Below are 24,462 nucleotides of genomic sequence, written 5' to 3'. Positions count from 1 at the left end.
TGGACAGAGGATTGGAGAACCAATGGAAGACAGACTTAGGGGAAGGGAGGAATTTCCGGAATGGCAATCTGCACCTATTGGAGTGCCACAGGCGCCACGATTACTTACAAAATATATATGAATGACTTGGACAAAGGAAGTGAATTTACTGTTGTCAAGTTTGCAGACGCACAAATATAGATAGGGTGGCAAATGGTGAACATGGCACAAAGAATCCAGAGAAGGATGCAGACAGTTAAAGTGACTGAGCAAATCTCGGCAGATGGAATATAATGTGGGAACGTGTGAAGTTTTGCACTTTGGTCGGAAGAATAAAGGAACTGAATATTAATCAATTTGAGGAAGACTGCCGAAATCTGCAGAACAGCCGGAGTTGGAGTCCTCGTGCATTAATCACAAAAAGCTAGCATGCAAACTCAGCAGGTCAGCAGGAAGGAAAATGAAATGTTATCCTTTATTTCAAAGGGAATGGAGTACAGATATAGGCAAGTCGTGCTGAAATAATATAGGGTACTGGTTAGGCGACGTCTGGAATATTATGAATAATTTTGTCCACTTATCAAAGGGAATATATGCTGGCATTGGAGATACACCAGGGGTACGGTTGGATTTTCTGATGAGGAGAGGTTGAGTGGGTTGTGCCTATACTCATCGGAGTTCAGAAAAATGAGATGTGACCTTATTAACACATGCAGCACTCTCAAGGGCTAAGACAGAGTTGATGCTGAGAGTTTGTTTCTGTTTTTGGGGGAGCCTACGACCAGAGCGCAAAATCTCAGATTAAGGGATCACCATTTAAGACAGAGGTGAGGAGGCATTTATTCGCTGAGAGGGTAGTGAATCTGTGCAATTCCTTACTGCGGAGGGGGAGCTTTAGAGGCTCGGTCGTTGAGTATGTTCAAGACTGAGCTAGATTTTTAATCAGTAAGGGAATCACGTGTTATAGGATGAGGTGGGAAAGTGGAGTTGCGGATTATCATGACCTTATTCAATAGCAGAGCAGTCTTAATTGGCCGAATGACCAGCCACTGATGGCTGAATAATCATGTTAAGCAAACTGATTGGATGCACACTAAGGTTCTCGAACCCGAACCTTTTCATTTATTTTTTCTATGCTCTGGTCACATCTGAAAGCAGTCAGATTTTTCACGACCCTCAAGGCAATTGGACTCGCAGTGAAGAAGGCGCAATGCACGGCTCTGAAGAAAATATAGGGGTGTGAGACTAGTGTTTGAAAGGGGCGAACTGACTCTTTCTTTTGTCTCGCTCCTGAGTTTATAATAATAAGGTTTGAGTTTGAAAGGGAGATGGTATTGCTAATAAAATGTATTGCTGAAAATGAGATATGACGAAACTTAGCGTTTTGCAATCATCAGCACACTTTGCAAGAATGCAAGTATAAAGTAAAAATGGCAATTTATACGTCGTTCAAAGAGAAAGCTGATTGGTTCGGATGCGTTCCCAACCAATCGGCATTCTTCTCCCATAAAGTATTAATTGTTGCTTTCATCCTTTCTCTGTATTCTTGTCCTGATGAGCCCAGGCCGACAAACTTCGATATGTCTTTTTTTCATCAAAATAATGTATATTTACCTGTATAGATATAGGTGCAATAAATATGTCAACCATTTCCCATAATTTTACAAGTCAGATTTGTTGCTAATACTCACTGAGGTAAGACCCTAAATTATAAGCAAAATGTATAAAACGTACATGTTCAGGTAACGTAAAAAGACGAACAAAATGCACTCTTGCAGCTCCACAGCCACTTCCACAACACCTTAAGATCATAAGATACAGGAGTAGAATTAGGCCATTCGACCCTGCTCTGCCATTCAGTGATGGCTGATATGTTTCTCATCCCCGTTCTCCTGCCTTCTCCCTATAATTATTGATCTCCTTATGAGTCAAGGGCCTATCTATCTCTGTTTTAAAAACACTCAGTGAGTTGGCCTCCGCAGCCTCACACGGCAAAGTGTTTCACAGATTCTCCACACTCTGGCTAAAGACATTCCTCCTCATCTCTGTTTTAAAGGATTGTCCCATCAATCTCGGGCTGTGCTGTCGGGCTCATCAATCTAGGGCTGTGCTGTCGGGCTCTAGTTTGTCCTACCAGTGGAAACATCCTCACCACGTCCACTATATCCAGGCCTTTCAGTATCCTGTAATTTTCAATAAGATTACCCCTCATCCGATTAAATTCCAACAAGTACAGGTTCAGAGATCTGAGCCGTTCCTCATCTCGCCATATCACAAGCTCTTTATTCTCGGGATCATTCTTGTGAACCTCCTCTGGACCCTTTCCATGGTTAACACATCCTTCCTTAGATAATGAGCCCAAAACTGCTCACAATACTACAAATGGGGTCTGGCCAGAGCCTCATGCAGCCACCGACATACTTGCCTTGTATTGTAGCCCTCTTGATATGAACGCGAATATCACATTTACATTCTGAACTTCCAACTGAACCTGCATGGTAACCATAAGAGAATCCTCAACTAAGACTCCTACGTCCCTTTGTGCTTCGGATCTCCTACCCTTTTTCCAATTTTAAAATGGTCTATGACTCCATTCTTCCCACCAAAGTGCATAACCTCACATTTTTCCACATTTCATTCACTTCTTTACCCACTCTCCCGTGCTGTTCGAGTTATTTTGCAGCCCCTTGCTTTCTCAATACCACCTGTCCCTCTGCATATCTCTGTATCATCTGCAAACTTAGCATCTGTGCTGTCAGTTCTTTTTTTAGATCGTTAATGTATATTGTGAAAAGTTGTGTTCCCAACACACACCACTAGTACACCACTAGTCACCAGTTGCCATACTGAAAAAGACCCCTTTCTCCCCACTCTCTGCCTTCTGCCAATCAGCCAATCCCCTATCCATGACAGTATATTACCGTTAACATCATGGGCTCTTTAGTTATTTAACAGCCCCCTCTGTGTCATCTTGTCAAAGGCCTTCTGGAAATCTAACTAGATCACGTCCACTGGCTCTTGTTTGTCTATCTTCCTTGTTATATCCTCGAAGAATTTCAGGGATTTGTCAAACATGACTTCCCTTTGACGAAGCCACGCTGATTCAGTCCCATTTATCATGTACTTCCAAGTACTCCACAATCTTATCTTTAATAATGGACTGTAAAATCTTCCAGTGACCAAAGTCAAGCCAACTGGCCTATAATTTCCCATATTCTGCTTCCTTCCCTTCTTAAACTGGGGTGTTACATTAGCCATTTCCCAGTCCTCTGGGAGCCTCCCTGCCTCCATTGGTTCCTGAAAGATCAACACTAATGCCTCCACAATCTCCTCAGTTATCTGCTTCAAAATTCTGGGGTGTAGTCCATCTCGTCCAGGTGATTTATCCACCTTCAGACCTTTCAGTTTCCCCAGAAACGACTCATGACTGAAGACCACTATGCTCACCTCAGCCCCTTCATTCTCCTGAAGTTTTGGTATACCATTGGCATCTTCCACCATGAAGACTGATGCAACAATTCAGTTCCTCGGCCATTTCATGCAGAAACATACAAAACTACAGAGGATCATATTTTAAATAAACTTGGACAAGTAAAAGTGAAGGCAAGAAAAATAATTATTGTCCAGAGGATTTCTCACAGCTGAAGGGCATATTTTTACGGTAGCTGTTAGTGCTGCCTCGAGACAGTGGTGTTGATTCGGAAGTTTCCTTTCAATGCTTAGCATCAATGAATTCTTCTGATGCGCATTTCAAAGGACAAGCATCTCAACTTTGATGCGAGTGGTTTCAGAAAAAAATAAATCTTTTGTATCTGAGGCACAATCTCTCTGAATATCTGAAATCCAATGGCCGTGAGTCTCTGTTTCTGAGGCTACGCAGTGCAGAATTTGTGGACTTTCACGGCAGAATAACTGCCACTGCATGTGGACCTATTCCGCTACTGTTAAAGGGGCAACACCGGCACCACATGGAACACAATCGATCCCAATGAAAAACGGTACCAGATTCGCTGGATTCACAATTGACACCCAAAGACTGACAGGCTGCTACCGCATATAAACAATTCCCCCCCACATACACCATCCCAGCCAGCAAGATGGCAGCGAGTGGAGCAGCCCCAAGATTCGTAGACGCCGAGCTGGAGATCATTTTGGATGAGGTGGAGGAGGGCAGATGACCCTGTACCCTGGCCGGAAAGGAGGCTAATGGCCACCGCCGTTTGCTGTGCCTGGGCGCAGGTGGAAGAGTCCGTGAGCACCATGAGCAATACCATCTGGACGGGCCAACAGAGCCGGAAAATAACTGCACGGCCTCCTAAGGGCGCCCATGGTGAGTAGGCAGCAGTGTGCTCCTGTTACATCCCCCTCCCACACACCAATAGCTCCGAACCCCCACCCTGCACCACATTCCGGTACCCATACTGGCCACCATGTCCGAGTGCCCTGGCAAATGAGACAATGACTTACTCACTCCCTGGGCTGCATGCATCGGATTGTCTTTAACACTTATCTTTTTATGTGTTCCCCAACCTCCCCCACATAGCACAAGGCTATACTCAACTGCTAGTAGCACGAGAAGACAGGAGGCGGACCACCGGACCTGCTGCCCCTCACCGTCGCAGAGCAGAGGGTATTGGACATGGTTGATGGCCCGGAGAAGGGATGTCACTGAGGTGGAGCTTGGCTTGGGCAATGAAATGAGACCCTGCTTAGTTGCGGTTCCCTGTGACGCGTGTGACAAACGTCCCACCCCCCCCCCTGCAACACCACCCCCGCACCACCTTAGGCCCCACACCACCGTCCTGCCAACACCACCATCACCCCCACACAACTCTCACCCCCATCCACGCCCGCCCCGACCACCTAATCATGCTGGAGGTGGAGCGAGTCCATCTGGCGTATTCTGCCCCCAGCCAGTGCCACATCGGAACCCCTCCCCGCCATGAGCTAAGCACTGACGACTTTAGCAGCTCAGACACCAGCCTTCCACCCGAGACTCAGGACACCCCGGAGCTCGGGTTGGTGGATGACACAGATTTCCCATCACAGCTGTTTCCAGCACCCTCCACCACCCTGGACACAGTCATCTCGGTTTATACTTTAGTGAAGAAGCTCCTGGATACTCTCTAATATGTACCACACAGCTGATTGGGTGCAGCAGGCGGAGGTAAGGACACTCTAGGGGGCGGCCGGCTGAAGGGCAGGCCAATCCGAGGAAATGGCTGCCACGCAGATGGGTCTCAATCTTCTTGAAAGGGCAGTCCCAACGATTGTGGAGATGCAGTTGCAGAGCCAGGGGCTACATCAGGACTTGTTGGCGAGCATCCTGTACCTAGGTGTGCAGTTGGAGGAGTCCAACCACATGTAGCAGCAGGAGGTGGTGCCGACCATGCGTGCCACCCAGGCCAATGCCGTACGGCGGTGTCCATGGTCGAAGCATTGGGGGCGACGATTTTGGCTATGGCTCAGCATGTCCAAGGCCTGGGACAGTCTATGCAGCGCTGTCCGAGGCCCAGAACAAGATTGCTGCATCACAGACGACCATGTGCCAGAGCCACCTGGAAGTCGAATCGGCGCTCCTGAGCGTGGCCCAGTCATAGCAGGTCGTGGCTGAGAATGTCTGTGGCATTCCTGAGGTGCTGGCCGACATGGCGCAGACACGAGGAGGTGGTCCAGTCCCAGATGGAGATGGCGCAGCCACGGCCTGATGTGACACAAATCCAGAAGATGGTGGCACAGTTGCAGCATGATGTGGCGCAATCCATGATGGAGATGGTCCATTCCCTGCGCTCCATGGCTGTGAGACCAGAGTGGGCCTCCACGACAGGCAATGCCAGGTGTCGGTGAAGCCTCAGGGTATAGCTCCACCCCCACCCCCGTCCAATGGAGTAGCCTGGGGGAGTAGCGAGGGGGAGGGCAGTGATGGTGGAAAGTGACCAAAAGCAGGGGTCAGATGTTGTCGTGTGATGGGGGCACCAGAGCTGATCGCAGAGTTGGTTGTCATCATCCTCCATCCCATGGATCAGACCCGGTGTTACTGCCAACCCAGGGCCCACATCCTGTAGTGTGGCAGGCATGTATCATGGCGGGACAAAGGAACTTTGACCTGCTCTCCACCAGGAAAGCAGTACACCAACTCCGCCAGGCACGCGGGGCCCTATACGAACACGGAGACAAAGCCAGCCGCCTGTTGGCCCACCAGCTGAGAAAGCAGGCAGCCAGCAGAGAAATTGCGCAAATCAGAGATACCAGAGGCACGTTGGAAACAGAACCAGAGAGGATTAACAAAACCTTCAAGGCCTTCTACCAAGAGCTGTACACCTCAGAGCCCCCAACGGGGAAGGCTGGGATGAACCGGTTTCTTGACGGACTGGACATACCAGTTGTGGGAGAGGGCAGAAAACGGGATCTGGAAGCACCACTAGCACTGGGATAGATCATGGAGAGCATTAGCTCCATGCAGGTGGGGAAGGCGCCGGGACCGGACGGATTCCCGGCGGACTTCTACAAAAAATTTGCGACAGCGCTGGCCCCGCACCTGCGGGAGATGTTCACAGACTCGCTAGCTAGGGGCACGTTGCCACCCACGTTAGCACAGGCCTCAATCTCGCTGATACCTAAGAAAGACAAAGACCCAACGGAATGTGGGTCATACAGACCCATATCTCTGCTGAATGCAGACGCCAAAATACTGGCCAAAATCCTAGCCAAGAGGCTAGAAGACTGTGTACCTGAGGTAGTCACAGAGGACCAGACGGGCTTTGTCAAAGGTAGACAGCTTACCGCGAACATCAGGCGCCTGCTGAACGTGATAATGACCCCCTCCGGGGAGAGAACACAAGAGGTGATCGTCTCCCTGGACGCAGAAAAGGCCTTCGACAGAGTCGAGTGGAAATACCTCATAGAGGTACTGGAGCGGTTCGGGCATGGAACAGGGTTCACCGCTTGGGTAAAGCTCCTGTACAACGCTCCCATGGCGAGTGTACAGACCAACAATACCAACTCCCAATACTTCCAGCTGCACAGTGGCACCAGACAAGGATGCCCACTGTCCCCGCTGCTGTTCGCACTAGCAATTGAACCGCTAGCAATCGCGCTCAGGGCAGCAAAAAATTGGAGGGGGATCCGAAGGGGAGGTAGAGAGCACAGAGTCTCACTCTATGCGGATGATCTGCTCCTCTATATCTCGGACCCACAAAGCAGCATGGACGGAATCATCGCGCTCCTGAAAGAGTTTGGAGCCTTCTCGGGCTACAAACTCAACATGAGCAAAAGTGAGATCTTCCCAGTACACCCGCAAGGGGGGGAGGGGGCAGCACTAAAGGGGCTGCCGTTCAAACAAGCCCGACATAAATTCCGCTACCTGGGGATCCAAATAGCCCATGACTGGAAAGGGATCCACAATTGGAACCTCACCAGCCTGGCGGAGGAAGTTAAAAAGGACATGCAAAGATGGAACACACTCCCGCTCTCCCTCGCGGGGAGAGTTCAGACGATCAAAATGAACGTACTGCCCAGGTTCCTCTTCCTGTTTAGATCCATTCCGATCTACATCCCCAAGGCCTTTTTCAAAGCGCTGGACAAACTCATCATGGCGTTCGTATGGGGGGGTAAAAATGCTAGGATCCCAAAGAAGGTCTTACAAAAAACAAAAACCAGGGGAGGGCTAGCCCTCCTGAATCTACAATTCTACCACTGGGCAGCAACAGCCGAGCGAGTAAGGGGATGGATCCAGGAGCCAGAAGCTGAGTGGGTGCGTGCGGAGGAGGCCTCCTGCATGGGAACCTCCCTCCGGGCCCTCGCCACGGCAGCACTCCCATCCCCACCCAAAAAACACTCCAGCAGCCCAGTGGTGACAGCCACCCTCCAATCCTGGAACCAACTGCGGCAGCAACTTGGCCTGACCAAAATGTCGAACAGGGCTCCCATCTGCAACAACCATAGGTTCACACCAGCACTGACTGACGCCACCTTCAAAAGGTGGAGGCAGGACGGGGGGACACTGACAGTCAAGGACCTATACACGGACGACAGGATCGCAACACTGGACGAACTGACAGAGAAATTTCAGCTAGCTGGGGGGAACGAGCTACGGTACCTGCAGCTCAAAAACTTCCTACGAAAGGAGACAAGGACATACCCACAACCGCCACGACGGACACTACTGGAAGACCTACTGGATGCAAGTATCCTACAGAAAGGGAACTGTAGTGACATGTATGACCGACTGGTAGATAGGGACGACACCGTACTGGACGCAACAAGAAGGAAATGGGAGGACGACCTGGGGATGGAGATAGGTTGGGGACTCTGGAGCGAAGCACTGCATAGGGTCAATTCCACCTCCACGTGCGCAAGGCTCAGCCTGACGCAACTAAAAGTGGTACATAGAGCCCACTTAACGAGAAACCGTATGAGTAGGTTCTTCCCGGAGGTGGAGGACAAATGTGAGCGGTGCCAGAGAGGCCCGGCCAACCACGCCCACATGTTCTGGTCTTGCCCCAGACTTGTGGAGTACTGGACAGCCTTCTTCGAGGCTATGTCCAAAGTGGTGGGAGTGAGGGTGGAGCCATGCCCGATAGTGGCGGTCTTCGGGGTTTCAGAACAGCCAGATCTATTCCTGGGGAGGAGGGCGGACGCCCTTGCCTTTGCCTCCCTGATCGCCCGCCGTAGAATCCTGTTTGGCTGGCGGTCAGCAGCACCGCCCAGAGCTGCGGACTGGCTTTCCGACCTCTCGGAATCTCTCCAAATGGAGAAAATCAAATTTGCCATCCGAGGGTCGGACGACGGCTTCCACAGAACGTGGGAGCCATTCATGCAACTGTTCCGGGACCTATTTGTGGCCAATGTATAAGAGGAAGAATAGTCGGGGGAAGGTAGCGGGAGGGGGGGGGGGGGGGGGGGCTACAGGTTCGGTACGGCGGTTCGATGGCTAGCTAAGGCCCAAAACCAAACTAAATAAACATGTTGAGGGGGGGGGGGGGGGGGGGGGCGCAGTTACTACTACGAAGATGCTTACCTGTAAATATGTATGTTAATTTTTGCGTGTTTTTTTTTCTCTCCTAACAATTTGTAATTTGTTCAATATAAAATATGAAAACTGAATAAAAACATTTATAAAAAAAAAATGTATCATGGCGGGGGTTGCAGGCGGGGGGGGGGGGGGGGGGGGGGGGGGGGGGCGGGGGGGGAGCGGGACTATGGGATTGGAATGCGATGACTGTGTCCCCAGGGTGTCCCCCCCTATGGCTCCTTGTTGGTGCACGTTGGCCTTGCCACTCATGTTGTGAGGCCTCACGTGCCTGGCAGGGCTCTTGTCCTGCCCATCTCACCCTGCTGCACATTCTTCTCATTGGACATTGCCTGCCTTCATCCTCCCCCTCCAGCATGTTGCAACTCTACCACGTGGTGTTCTGGAGGACACAGGAGGCTGCCGCGATGCAGTCGGCTTTCCCAAAATCATAGTGGAGGGTCCCACCAGAGCAATCCAGGACGGCATCATCAGGAGCCCGCAGCACCGCATGATCACACCCCTGGTCGCTGCATGTGCATCATTGTGGCGGGTTTCCATGTCAGTCTGTGGCTTCCGGATAGGCCTCAGCATCCACGACCACAGTGGATAACTCCGGTCACCCAAGAGTCAACACCTCAGCAATAAGTGCTGTCGAAGCTGTCAGGAACTACTGAATGTGTCATGATGAAGGCATCACAGATCAGCTGCACGTTCATCGAGTGGAACCCCTTTCAGTTGGTGGAGAGTGGCCTGTCATCACCCATTGCTCATGGGGGCAACATGCATCCTGTCGATCACCTCCTGGACCCCAGACATCCCATTCATGGTAGCAAACCCTGCTGCCCGGGCATCTTGGTGGGTTCCATCCACATTCAAGTGGATGTATTCATCTGCCTGGGAATATATGGCCTCTGTGATGTGGCGGATGCACCTGTGTACCGAGCTCTGTGAGATCCTGGACCGGTCCCCACTCTGCACCTCGAAGGACCCCATCGCGTAAAAGTTCAGGATGACCATCAACTTGACGGCCACCGGGAGCGGGTGTCCTCCCCCATTCCCCCACTGTGCCAGGTGTTACATCACCTGGTAGATGTGCCATGCTGCCTCTCTGCAGCCGGTGTCTTCAAAGGCATGACAGGTCCAGCTGGTCCTTGAATGACTTGCGGTGCCAGTAGACATGAGGCCTCATGCGGTGCCTTCTTGGCAGCACCCCTTCCTCGGCCTGTTGGGCAACCTGGCTAGCTGCCACCAGCCAACCGCTCTGCTGCACCCTCTGCTGCTCAACTCCTGCAGCTTCCCCCTCCTCCTCAAACAGCTCCTGTTCGTACAGCTGCAGGGCATCCCCCAGGGCTGCAGCGACTAACAGGAAGGCCACCATTGTTGTTTGTGTTCTAATATCCATTGTCTGCAAGGGGCGAAAGCTCCACAGGTTAGCATAGTGCATTCCCCCTTCCCAACCAGGTCGACTGGGTACATGGTGGTCCCGATTGACATTGCGGGCTCTGCCCCAGTCATTTCCCCTTCTCTTCCCTGCACCCCTGGCCCTGTCAGTGCCCAACACCATGGGGGCCTCTGGCCCTGGGGCCCATCCCTGATGCCAGGGGAACCATTGCCTGGCACTGTCCTCACCAATGGCTACTGTGGGGGTTCCACTGGGTGGGCCGCCGGTGGTTGGCGGCCAGGTGATACGGGGATTGGATGGGAGGGGTGGTTTGGGTGGGGGGCAGTGCATGGCTCGGGGGTGGGTGCACCCATATGGTCAGTGCACTCTGCAGAACCAGGGGTCAAGGTGGGTGATCAGAGGGTGCCACAATATGGTGGCCACCATAATGGCGGTCTGTGCCTGGACACCAACCCAGTCCTGTGGGGGGGGGGGTGGAGTCACCCCAGCCACTCGGCCTGTTCTCCACAATACACCCGCTCCAACAGCCCTGTCAACAGCCCCCCACAGGCAGTTCCCCTCCCCCCTCGCTCCTGTCCGGGCCCTACCTCCTCTCCCTGAGTAGCCACAACGCCAGTTTCACGATTTTTAAAAGCACAAGTGAACTGTGCAATCCAGAACTGTAGGTTGAAAATCGCGGAGCCCATGGAGAATACCGGGTCGGGCGGCTAATGACTTGCAAACGATGTCTACTGAATTTGTGTTTTGGAACGCAGCTGTCGACGTGACGGAGAACAGTGGGCGCGATTCTCCCAAAACGGGAGAAATCGTAAGGCTGGCGTCAAACCCGGGCGGGTTTGACGCCAGCGCGCCCCTTCCCGACCGGGAACCGATTCTGGTCCCCGGCCGGGGCTAGCAGCCCGACGCCGCAAGCTCCGGCATCACGGGCTTAACGAATTTCGTTAAGCCCGCTTGCCGGAGTTAGCGCCGGCTGACACGTCATATGACATCAGCCACGCATGCGCGGATTGGAAGACTCCAACCCGCGCATGCGTGGATGACGTCATCGCGTATTTGCGCGAAACCCGCGCATGCGCGGGCCGGGATGCCCCTCAGCCGCCCCGCGAATGGATACTGCGGGGCGGCGGAAGGACAAATAGTGCGCGGGCATCGGGCCCGCTGCCCGCGATCGGTGCCCACCGATCGCGGGCCCATGGCACCCTTGGCACCTCCGTGGTACTGCCGTGCCAATCGGTGTCATGGTTATAAAAAGCGAGTTGTTCCCGCCGTTTTTACGAACGGCCAGTCCAGGTCTGTTTGCCGTTCGTAAAAACAGCGTAAAGGGCTGGGACTTCGGCCCATCGAACAGCTGTGAATCGCTGCCGGCCGTAAAAAAACGGCGGCAGCGATTCGTGTCGGGAGTTGGGGGGGGGGGGAGAATAGCGGGAGGGCGGGAAAAATGTCGGGAAGGCCCTCCCGCTATTCTCCGACCCGTCGTGGGGGTCGGAGAATTTCGCCCAGTGATCTGACCACAAATCGGCACCCGCCGCATTTTTGGCCTCGGAACTGATTCAGCCCCCAATCGTCATTCCCGATTTTGGCGTCGGCAAATGGAGAATCCCACCCAATATCATTTCATGCAAGAACTGGATCACATAATCTCTCTCTGAGAGCGGCATAGACTCTGTGTCTCCATAAATGTGTCCTTTGGAGATGCAACAGAGTAGCTGCTGTAGGCCAACAGCTTTGCGTGAGGGTAATTGATAAATTCAAAATGTTCGATGCATATGTGTGTCCAGCGATGACTTGATAAATGACTGTTCATCTTACACACCGTTATAACACTAGGTAACGCGCTCCCGACGTAAGTAATTCAGTCATTGTTTCAATTCACGTCGCACATTTTAGGTTTCTCTCCAACAGTCCGCCAACCGTGATCTTGTACATAAATCAAGCCAATAATTAATCATTCTGAAAGAGAAAAGTCAAACGCTTTGCTCTGATATAGAAATCGCAAAGACTTATCAATAGCTTATCCAGGTCTGCCATGCAATGCAACCTCTGCAATTCAAATCAGTTCAATATACTCGTGTTTATATTCTTCCAAAGGTCTAAATACGGCATTCATTAAGACAAATGCATCTTGCATTCACTTATTGAGGTGGCCTACTTATTGATTTTACTTCGCAGTGCAGCCCCAGAATTTCTACATCACTGAAAATCTGATGTCCACAATCACTTCAAAAGTAGCCGACCTTCTTCCACAGCAGTGTGTCCAATGCCTGTGTTTTTATTCTTGTCACTAAAGTCAAATTCCACTTTTAATGGTCCAAATATGTCAATTAATTAAACCAGGAGAAATAGTGGGTGGGGGGGGGGGGGGGGGGGGGAGGTGTATGTAAAACATAAAATGCCAAGCGCAGAGAGCTCTCGTCCTTTGGACGTATGCATTGATTCTGTATGACAGTTAAAACCTTTTTGAACATTTCCCACTATTCTTACATCGTTTTGTTGGCTAATGGGTTTGCTCGGTCTACTGCGAAAAGTATTTTTCTCATAACACCTGTGCCAGATTTACCTACATTTGGAACCTTTTTAGCTTTCGACCATATATGTCTTATATTTAACTTGAACATGTTATGATTGTTACGAAGTACATTTTCAGACACCATTAGCGTGTTAACTAAATCTGGTTCTTTACTAAAAGTCGAATGACATACCGCTTCTTACCTCTGACATATTATTGCAGAAAACGATGCTGTACTTTCTCTGAGAAACTCACCCTATTCCTATCATCAGCTGGTCCTTTTGAAACAATATATATGATAGTTTAAATTCCGAAACAAGACCACTTCAGCACTTGCTTCATACTTGCCACACTTGACATTCACATCGACGAGGAAATGTCAGCTTCTGATGCTGGCCGTGCTACTGGTGGTAATGACGAAGTTGGCGTGGCTAGGTCGGGGGAGGGGGCGGTGGGCCTTTGCTTCACTTAAATCCCAGTTCTAATCCTTTTTAATGTTTTAATTTCACTCTCGAAGTCTCCACCGTTGACTCTCATACCCACTCGCATAATATAAATGATCGCATTCTTCAAATGATTGCATCCTTACTCACTGAGACAACTGCTCATGCCTCACCCTCTTCCCAGATTTTATACAAGCACAGTGCTTCGGTATTGAAAATACCGAATTACATCGCCGAAGTGTAATATCTTCCGGACACCACACTCACCTTCCGGAATGCAGAATCCTTGCTTTAGATTTTAATTGTGCCAATATAGGATGGTGTAGTGGTAATCTCACCAGACTAGTGATTCAGAGGCCCAAGATGATGCTCTGAGGGCTTGGATTCAAATATAAATGTAAAACATTTAATAGTGATCATGGCCTAATCAGGAATTGTCCTAAAACTCCAAGATATTCAATAATATCCTTCAGGGAAGGAAATTTACTCTCCTCACGAGCACAGTGGTTAGCACCGTCGCTTCACAGCTCTGGCTTGGGACACTGTCTGTGTGGAGTTTCCACCTTCTCCTCGTGTCTGCGTGGGTTTCCTCCGGGTGCTCCGGTTTGTTCCCACAATCCAAAGAAGTGCAGATTTGGTGTATTGACCATGATAAATTGCCCTCAGTGTCCAAAGCGATTGGGTGGAGTTGCTGGGTTCGGGGTATGGCGGCGGAGGTGTGGGCTTAAGTGGCCTTGGTAGCATTTAATATCCCGCGGGGCGGGGAGGGAGAAAAAGTACAGGATATGTATGGGACAACATAAAAGTAAAATCATGCAATATGGACAGAATTTTGAAATGGGAATCTGGTGTTGGGGCTTCACCTATTCACAGTATATATTAACCCCGAAGATTACATGATATAAAATTTTGCCAGACATCAGTCTAGGCTAATAAAATGAATTATTTGGAGGACACGAGCACAACTGAAGTTCCAGTCAGCAAAATAATGTGGAAAGTTTGAATTTATCTGAGGTATTGTATGATTTCCTGTTACTTTTCAGTTCCTATCCTTAGTTAACCTGGCGGATTGATTAGCTAGGCCAGGACAACATGGACGTTGAAAGTAAAATGCATCCTTGTAGGTCTCGAGCCTAAAGCAAGTCATACCTGGCGGAGAGTGTCTATCATAGAATCATAGAAGAACTACAGAGCAGAAGGAGGCCATACGGCCCATAGAGTCTGCAGAGACCCTTCGAATTAGTCTATCCATACCCACTCCCACCTATCCCCGCAATCCCACAACGAGACGTGCACATCCCTGGTCACTATGGGGCAATTTAGCATGGCCAATCCACCTAACACGCACATGTTTGGACTGTGATAGGAATCCGGAGCAACCGGAGGAAACCCACCCAAACACGGGGAGAATGTACAAACTGCACACAGACAGTGATCTATGGTCGGAATTGAACCGGGGTCCCTGGCGTGTGAGGCATCGGGTCTATTCTCCCCGAAGGCGACGAGCAATGAGAATTCATTTTTTAAAAAATAACATTTCATCTGTTAGATGGTTATTATTGCTGTAAACACTATATTGATTGATTATTTCCCTACTTATTTTAATCAGTGCAATTCCGTTAACAAACACTTTTTGCTGCGCTCTGACGTTCTCTAATTTATTTGTCCAAGTCTCTGGATTACCAGAGAAGTTGCAGAGTCTAGTAGGTTCCAAAATCATCCTCCCATGCAGACGCAGAAGATGCAATATCTAAGATACCATCTCCCCGCAAGTCCTCGAAGACGACAGCCACATTTCTCCGGTATGATAGCGATTTAGTTCCACTTCTTACAACTTAATATAATGCAGCCGTTGATTACAATGTGAGCTCCTAGTTTGGACTTTCCTTTCCTCCTGCCGCCTTCATTAAAATCTGCTGCACCTCAAAGCAATCTCGGTTTACATGAAGAGTCACTGACCCAAACCACTGAGACTGCCAAACAGGCTAATTATTTCCAACATTTTCTATTTTCATTCCACATTTTACACAAACACAGTGCGTTGGTATTTACACTAATGTATCGCATAAGCGGAGTTTAATGGTTTCTCCACACAACACTCACCTGCAGAAATTTAGCTGTATCCTTGTTCGGAGAGTTTGATGCAATTCCACATTCTGCGGGGTGACATGTGCCTTTCTTCCTTTCAATATTGGATGCGGCCACACCTTCTAACTGTAGAAAGGTAAAATCGTTCATGGCTGAACCTTGGAACGCGCCATAGTCAAATGTTTGTTGGAGGGTCCCGCTTTCATAAACCTCGGTATAATTGGGTGGAATTTGAATACTCGCACTCGCCTTTTGGACTCCATGGAAAGAATCGTTTCTTGAAAGATAAGACGGGTGCCAACAGCAACAGTAACTATTAATTTCATTTCTACTTCTGTGCACCTTAACAGCGAGGATTATAATCGCCACAAATAGTAGGAACGAGGTTGAACCAAAAATCATCATTAAATAAAATTTTAAATCATATTTCCATGGGCCAGCACTCCCCAATGTGCCGACATTAGATGCATTTTCGGTTGCATCATCCTGCACTGATACATTAATGGTGACTGAAGATGAAAGTGACGGGGTTCCATTATCCTTCACCATTATTACGATTTTTTGCCTGAGTGAATCTTTCTGACCCAAGTGACGAATCGTCCAAATTTCTCCTGTTTCTGACGCCACAGTGAACAAACTTTCATCAGTCGGCCGACGGAGTTTGAAAAACATTTGAGCGTTTACTCCAGAATCAGCATCTGTGGCAGTCGCTTTTGCAACCAAGTAACCTGGCTCTGCAGATCTGGGCATTGTGTCCTCTGCTTCAGATCCTTTGATTGGCAAAGGTGACAGGATCACAGGGGCATTGTCATTCTGGTCCACGACGATTATATTCACTGTTATGTTACTGCTCAGTGGAGGGGATCCATGATCCTTCACTCGTACATGGACCTCAATGTTTTTTAATTGTTCAAAATCAAAGGAGCGTTGTGCAAACATTTCACCACTGACCGAGTTTATTGAGATGAAAGTGGATGCAGGAAAGTCTTGCACCTGGCTTTCCAAAATAGAATACGACAGCTCAGCGTTTCCATTGAAATCTGGATCAAACGCTGACACCGCACCAATTGAAGCACCAATAACATTGTTTTCTGTTACATACATGGTGAAAGAAGGCTGCGTAAAACGTGGCGTATTGTCATTTATATCTGTGACCATAACTCCGATCGTTCTAGTAGTTGAGAGGGGAGGGGAGCCGCTGTCCGTGCATATAATGGTAACGTTGTATTCCGACTCTTTTTCACGGTCTAACTCGCCATTAGTAACTAATGTGTAGTAGTTGTTAAAAGAGCTTTTGAGCCGAAATGGGATCTCTCTGGTCATTCGACAATAACTACTTGCCTTCTCATCAGAATCTGGATCCGTAACTTGGAAAAGGGCTACTGCTGTGTCCTTGGCAGCATCCTCTGGAATAGAGCTTGATGCAGTAGTCATTATTATTTCAGGACAGTTATCATTAATATTAATAACCTTTATCAGAACTTTGCAGTATACTGACAATGAACGGGTACCTCTGTCCTTAGCTTGTACCGAAATCTGATAATTTTCTGCTTCTTCAAAGTCCAGGATACCGCTTACTCTGATTTCTCCTGTTGTTGACTCCAAGCTAAACACCTCACGCACTTTATCAGGAGTATGTTCGCTAAAAGCGTAGATTATCTCACCATTTAGATCTTGGTCCATATCGATCGCTGTGACTTTTACAATCAAAGTATTTTGGGGGGGGTTTTCGGCAGTGGTGATTTGGTAGATGTTCTGCTCACACGATGGCGCATTGTCGTTCACGTCAAGCACAGTAATTGTAATCTTGGTGGTTCCAGATTTTTCTGGGGTTCCTCCATCAAATGCGGTCAGTGTTAACTGATGAGCTGGCTGTTGCTCTCGATCTAGGGTTCGCTCCAGTACGAGCTCAGGGACATAATTTTCTTCACTCTCGGACTGTGGTTTCAAAGTGAAATATTCGCTTGAACTTAGTTGGTAGGAGCGAACACTGTTGGTTCCAGCGTCCGGGTCAATCGCCCTCTGGAGAGGGAAGCTAGTTCCTGCTGGCTGTAATTCTGGGATTTCAATATTTAACTCGCTTGTCTTGAACACGGGCGCGTTGTCGTTTATATCGAGAATCACAATTTCTACACGATATACCCTTAATGGTTTCTCAATCACAGCCTGTAACAGCAGTACGCATGTCAGCCCGTGCTCGCAAAGCTGCTCTTTGTCCATTTTTTCTTTTATGACGAGAGCTCCAGTGTTTAAATTCACGTCCAGATATTCTTTTTTGCCTCCAGTTGCAATTCGAAATCTGCGCGCCGATAGCTGCTTCACATCTAACCCCAGGTCCGTAGCAATATTCCCAACAAAGGCACCAACCTCCAATTCTTCCGGAAATGTGTAGCGAATTTTTTCGCAGACAGAATCCGAAACACTCATTAGTAACAGATAAAGAACAGACAATTGAGTCAAATTGATATTTAGCCAACCGCCCATTGTGCTAGTACTATAAATATAAATGTCAGGATCTCCGATTAATTTTACGTGTCTCGATTTTAGTCTGAAAGCGTATTTATAAATTACCTTCTAATCTAGAAGAAATGCAAAATTCTAGGTATTTGTCCTGGTTTCCAAGCTGATTCAAAAACCCTGAGATGTATCCTTCCTTTCTGCCCGGAGCGCCGAATGATATGCGTTGATTCTCCGGTGCGTAGAATATGGTGTAGGGGGAGTGGTGCTGGATCTCCGGCCACATTTCTCCATCTCATTGGTAGACAGTTACACAAAGAGACTCGGCCAATAATAGTAGTACATTATCTTAAAGCAGCAGTGCCTCTACTGCACGCGGGAGGAATCGCATTACGCATTTATAGTTGTGCAACTTTAATTTGCTTTTCTGGTCGATATTGTTCATATGATTTGTTTTATTTCCTGACTAGTGTTCAGTATAATTGCTTTGACATTGCGTGTGTCTGATTGATGTATCTTTTGTTTGATATACAGATTTACTCATCCAATCATCACGAAATGATCAGCTGATTGTAACCCACTATCCGATTTGGATTGGCAAATGTTTTATCCTCGTTTGAAATTGTACGACGATCGTTGGAAGTTACACTCGCCTTTACAAATTGTCTTTCCCCATTTTCCATTGAGAAGAGTGGGGGGGGGGGGGGGGGCGTATAATTCGCTTGTCAGTCCTTGGCAGTATTATTTGCGAGGACTCAGGGTCGAGCATCTGAAATCAATCACTACATTACCGGACAAGTGATATTGCCTTCCTCGCTGCATCTATAGAACATAGAACAGGAGAGCACAGAACAGGCCCTTCGGCCCTCGATGTTGTGCCGAGCAATGATCACCCCACTCAAACCCACGCATCCACCCGATACCCGTAACCCAACAACCCCCCCCCCCCCAACCTTACTTTTTAGGACACTGCGGGCAATTTAGCATGGCCAATCCACCTAACCCGCACATCTTTGGACATCTAAATTGGAATACGAAGATTACTCGGGGGTGAGGGGTGCTGGGGTCATGGGCGGGAGGGGGGTGTATGCAATGAATTATCACCACACAAACTACACTTTAATGGCAAATTTTCGTTATGCGCATCTGTTAAGAGGTGTAACAGTCCGGTGTTTTATTGTTTGATAATTAATAAATTGGGCAAATTTCTAATTGAACGCCAACAACCTGGGAACGAACTGTCGATCTTGTTCAGAACATATTGAGCGGATACTAAAAAACGTTAAAATATAATATCATAATTCGGAATGCAGTCATTATTGGCATTGTCGGATTGATTGAAATTCGGATGAACATTTGATAATTTCGCTTTCCCCAAGTCTTTTCGTTCTCTTTGTTAGTCTGTTATAAAAGAAGCGGGTCTGGTAACTGCGCACTTGCAACACCATTCAATTTAACATACAGACGCGGAATTAAATGCCTCTACAGTTGCTGGCACTTGTCTGAAATATTCTTAATAAGGTTGAGAACTTTAAATATGAGGGTAATAACAATGATCACAACTTTTTGCCAGCGTAAAAACAAATAGGGATGCCTGGTCTGGTAACTGAAGACCTTGTGGTAGCAGGACAAGTTCAATTCATTATCATTGAACACGAATTAATGCAACGTGAATCACTATTTTACCTAGTTTCCTGAGATCATTCCACAGAGTTTTCCTTCACAACCCCATTCAAGGTAATCCATGACCACATAGCACGTTCAGTGAGTTGGTCACACCGCAGATTAGGATTGGTGAAGGAGACAGGGAACGGGTGACCAAAAGGGAGAGAAAGAGCAGGAAGGCACTGCAGGTGCCCCCTGCGGTCATCTCCCTCCAAAACAGTTATACCGTTTTGGATACTGTTGGGGGAGATGACTCACCAGGGGAAGGCAGTAGTAGCCAGGCGTATGGCACCGTGGCTAGCTCTGCTGCCCAGAAGGGCGGGAAGAAGACTGGCAGGGCTATAGTCATAGGGGATTGAATCGTAACGGGAGTAGACAGGCGTTTCTGTGGTCGAAAACGAGACTCCCGAATGGTCCCGAAGGGGCAGCAGGGTAGCATGGTGGTTAGCATAAATGCTTCACAGCTCCAGGGTCCCAGGTTCGATTCCCGGCTGGGTCACTGTCTGTGTGGAGTCTGCACGTCCTCCCCCTGTGTGCGTGGGTTTCCTCCGGGTGCTCCGGTTTCCTCCCACAGTCGAAAGATGTGCGGGTTAGGTGGATTGGCCATGCTAAATTGCCCGTAGTGTCCTAATAAAAGTAAGGTTAAGGGGGGGTTGTTGGGTTACGGGTATAGGGTGGATACGTGGGTTTGAGTAGGGTGATCATGGCTCGGCACAACATTGAGGGCCGAAGGGCCTGTTCTGTGCTGTACTGTTCTATGTTCTATGTATGTTGCGTCCCGGGTGCACGGGTCAGGGATGTCTCAGATTGGCTGCAGGACATACTGAAGGGGGAGGTGAAGAGCCAGTTGTCGTGGTGCATATAGGCACCAACAATATAGGTATTAAAAAAACGGGATGTGGTCCTACAATCAGAATTTAGGGAGTTAGGAGATAAGTTAAAAAGTAGGACCTCAAAGGTAGTAATCTCAGTATTGCTACCAGTGCCACGAGACAGCCAGAGTAGAAATTCAAGAATAGTCAGAATGAATACGTGTCTTGAGAGATGGTGCAGGAGGGAGGGGTTCAGATTATGGGGACAATGGAACCGGTTCTGGGGGCGGTGGAACCATTACAAATCGGATGGTCTACGCCTGCGCAGAACTGGAACCAATGTCCTAGGGGGTGCTTTTGCTAACACTGTTGGGGAGGTTTTAAACTAATGCGCCAGGGGGATGGGAACCATATTATGATATTAGGGGTCAATAAAGAGGCAGCAACTAAAGCCAGTAAGGTACTAGATAATAAACTCAATGTGACTAAGGGGAAGAGTAGACAGGGAAGAGAGATGAACTCAAAGGGACAGGCAGTCTGAGTTGCATTTGTTTTCATGCAAGAAGTGTAGCAGGTAAGGCAGATGAATTTAGGGCTTGGATTAGTACCTGGGAATATGATGTTATTGATATTACTGAGACTTGGTTGAGGGAAGGGCAAGACTGGCAACTAAATATCCAAGGGTATAGATGCTTCCGGAGGGATAGAGAGGGAAGTAAAAGGGTGGAGGAGTTGCATTACTAGTCAGATATGATATTACAGCTGTGATTAAGGAGGGCACGATGGAGGATTGGAGCACTGAGGCAATATGGATGGAGCTAAGAAATAGGAAGGGTGCAGTAACATTGTTGGGACTTTACTCCAGGTCTCCCAAAAGCGAGCGTGAAGTAGAGGTACAAATATGTAGACAGATTGTAGAACAATGTAGGAGCAATATGGTGGTTGTGATGGGAGATTTTAACTTCCCCAACATTGAATGGGACTCATGTAGTGTTGGAGGTGTAGATGGAGCACAATTTGTAAGGAGCATCCAGGAGAGGTTTTTAGAGAAGCATGTAAATAGTCCAAGTCGGGGAGGGGCCATTCTGGACCTGGTATTGGCGAATGATCCCGGCCAGGTGGTTGAAGTTTCAGTCGGTGATTACGTTGGGAGTAGCGATCACAATTCCGTAAGTTTTAGAATACTCATGGACAAAGACGAGAGTGGTCCTAAAGGAACGGTGCTAAATTGGGGAAAGGCCAAGTACAACAAAATTCGGAAGGAGCTAGGGAATGTGGATTGGGAGCAGCTGTTTACGGGTAAATCCACATTTGAAATATAGGAGACTTTTAAGGAAAGGTTGATTAGAGTGCAGGACAGGCATGTCCCTGTGAAAATGAGAGATAGAAATGGCATGATTAGGGAACCATGGATGATGGGTGGAATTGTGAGACTAGCTAAGATGAAAAAGGAAGCATACATAAGATCAAGGCGACTCAAAATTGATGAAGATTTGGAGGAATATCTGGAAAGTAGGATAAATCTCAAACGTGCAATAAAGAGGGCTAAAAGGGGTCATGAAATATATTTTGCTAACAGGGTTAAGGAAAATCCCAAAGCCTTTTATTTGTATAGAAGGAGAAAGAGGGTAACTAGAGAAAGGATTGGCCCACTCAAAGAGAAAAGAGGGAATTTATGCGTGGAGTCAGAGGAAATGAGTGAGATTCTTAATGAGTAATTTGCACCGGTATTCACCAAGGAGAGGGACATGACGGATGTTGAGGCTGGGGATGGATGTTTAAATACTCGAGGTCACGTCGGCATAAGGAAGGGGGAAGTTTTGGGTATGCTAAAAGGCATTAAGGTGAACAAGTCCCCAGGTCCGGATGGGATCTATCCTAGGTTACTGATGGAAGCGAGGGACGAAATAGCTGGGGCCTTAACAGATATCTTTGCAGCATCCTTGAGCACGAGTGATGTCCCGGAGGACTGGAGAATTGCTAATGTTGTCCCTTTGTTTAAGAAGAGTAGCAGGGATAGTGGGAGAAAAACTGTTGGAGAAGATACTGAGGGATATGATCTATTCACATTTGGAAGAAAATAGACTTATCAGTGATAGGCAGCATAGTTTTGTGCAGGGAAGGTCATGTCTTAAAAACCTAATAGAATTCTTTGAGGAAGTGACAAAGTTAATTGATGAGGGAAGGGCTGTAGATGTCATATACATGGACTTCAGTAAGGCGTTTGATAAAGTTTCCCATGGCAGGTTGATGGAAAAAGTGAAGTCGTATGGGGTTCAGGGTGTACTAGCTAGATGGATAAAGAACTGGCTGGGCAACAGGAGACAGAGAGTAGTGGTGGAAGGGAGTGTCTCAAAATGGAGAAAGGGGACTAGTGGTGTTCCACAGGGATCCGTGCTCGGACGACTGTTGTTTGTGATATACATAAATGATCTGGACGACGGTAAAGGTGGTCTGATGAGCACGTTTGTAGATGATACTAAGATTGGTGGAGTTGCAGATAGCGAGGAGGACTGTCAGAGAATACAGCAAAATATAGATAGATTGGAAATGGCAGATGGTGTTCAATCCAGGCAAATACGAAGTGATGCATTTTGTAAGATGTAATTCAAGAGCGCACTATGTGGTCAATGGAAGAGTCCTGGGGGAAATTGATGTACAGAGAGATCTGGGAGTTCAGGTCCATTGTACCCTGAAGGTGGCAACGCAGGTCGATAGAGTGGTCAAGAAGGCATACAGCACGCTTGCCTTCATCGGACGGGGTATTGAGTACAAGAATCGGCAGGTCATGTTACAGTTGTATAGGTCTTTTGTTAGGCCACATTTGGAATACTGCGTGTAGTTCTGGTCGCCACATTACCAGAAGGATGTGGATGCTTTAGAGAGGGTGCAGAGGAGGTTCACCAGGATGTTGTCTGGTATGGAGGGTGCTAGCTATGAAGAAAGGTTGAGTAGATTAGGATTGTTTTTGTTGGAAAGACGGAGGTTGAGGGGGGACCTTATTGAGGTCTACAAAATTATAAGAGGTATGGACAGGGTGGATAGCAACAAGCTTTTTCCAAGAGTGGGGGTGTCAATTACAAAGGGTCACGATTTCCAGGTGAGAGGGGGAAAGTTTAAGAGAGATGTGCGTGGAAAGTTTTTTACACAGAGGGTGGTGGGTGCCTGGAACGCTTTGCCAGCGGAGGTGGTAGAGGCAGGCACGATAGCATCATTTAAGATGCATCTGGACAGATATATGAACGGGCGAGGAACAGAGGGAAGTAGATCCTTGTAAAATCGGCAATAGGTTTAGATAAAGGATCTGGATCGGCGCAAGCTGGGAGGGCCGAAGGGCGTGTTCCTGTGCTGTTATATTCTTTGTTCTTTGTTCACATTCACAAACCACGCCCCCTCGCGATTTCGTCACATTAACGACATAGACTTCTTTTTTTCGCTAACAGTGCAATGCACATCTAGGCTATTTCCTGCACTGTTACTGCTGTTACCAGACTCCTAAACGACCCTCTTATGGACTGACCTAATTAACATTACACTCCTGTATGCTTCACCCGATGCCGGTGTTATGTAGTTACATTGTGTACCTTGCGTTGCCCCATTATGTCTTTTCTTTTCTTTTCATGTACTTATTGATCTGTTGAGCTGCTCACAGAAAAACACTTTTCACTGTAAGTCGGTACACATGACAATAAACAAAATCTAATCCAAATCCAATGTCCCTGTGTAGCACTGGAGTCCAGGCATCTACTTCCATTGGTTTCTGCTGGATTGCTCGAGTTTCTTCGGTCACCGTCAATTACCTTTTTTTAACAGTAAGAAGTCTTACAACACCAGGTTAAAGTCCAACAGGTTTGTTTCAAACACGAGCTTTCGGAGCACGGCTCCTTCTTCAGGTATTTGAAACAAACCTGTTGGACTTTAACCTGGTGTTGTAAGACTTCTTACTGTGCTCACCCCAGTCCAACGCCGGCATCTCCACATCATGACCTTTTTTTAAAATTGAGAGTACCCAATTGTTTTACTGTTGTTTTTTCCGATGGACATCCCTGTTGTTTGGGGCACTAGGTTTCAAATAGACTGAATGGTACTTCATTTTT

General features: G+C 48.0%; 1 protein-coding gene across 7 annotated transcripts in view; it reads right to left on the bottom strand.

Annotated features, from left to right (window-relative positions):
• Nucleotides 1–24,462, bottom strand: part of LOC119965489 (protocadherin-10-like) — a 631,779-nt gene that overhangs the window by 514,724 nt on the left and 92,593 nt on the right. The window contains exon 1 of one of the 7 annotated variants that reach the window (XM_038796339.1): nt 15,447–18,086. The exons of the other annotated variants lie outside the window; for them this stretch is intronic. Coding sequence (XP_038652267.1) covers nt 15,447–17,915 — 2,469 coding nt within the window. The 5' untranslated portion in view covers nt 17,916–18,086. Of the gene's footprint in view, nt 1–15,446; nt 18,087–24,462 lie in introns of those variants that run through there. 7 annotated transcript variants of the gene reach the window in all.

Source organism: Scyliorhinus canicula, chromosome 4, assembly GCF_902713615.1.
Source record: "Scyliorhinus canicula chromosome 4, sScyCan1.1, whole genome shotgun sequence".
Lineage (NCBI taxonomy): Eukaryota > Metazoa > Chordata > Chondrichthyes > Carcharhiniformes > Scyliorhinidae > Scyliorhinus > Scyliorhinus canicula.
This window is presented reverse-complemented; position numbering and strand designations above follow the sequence as displayed.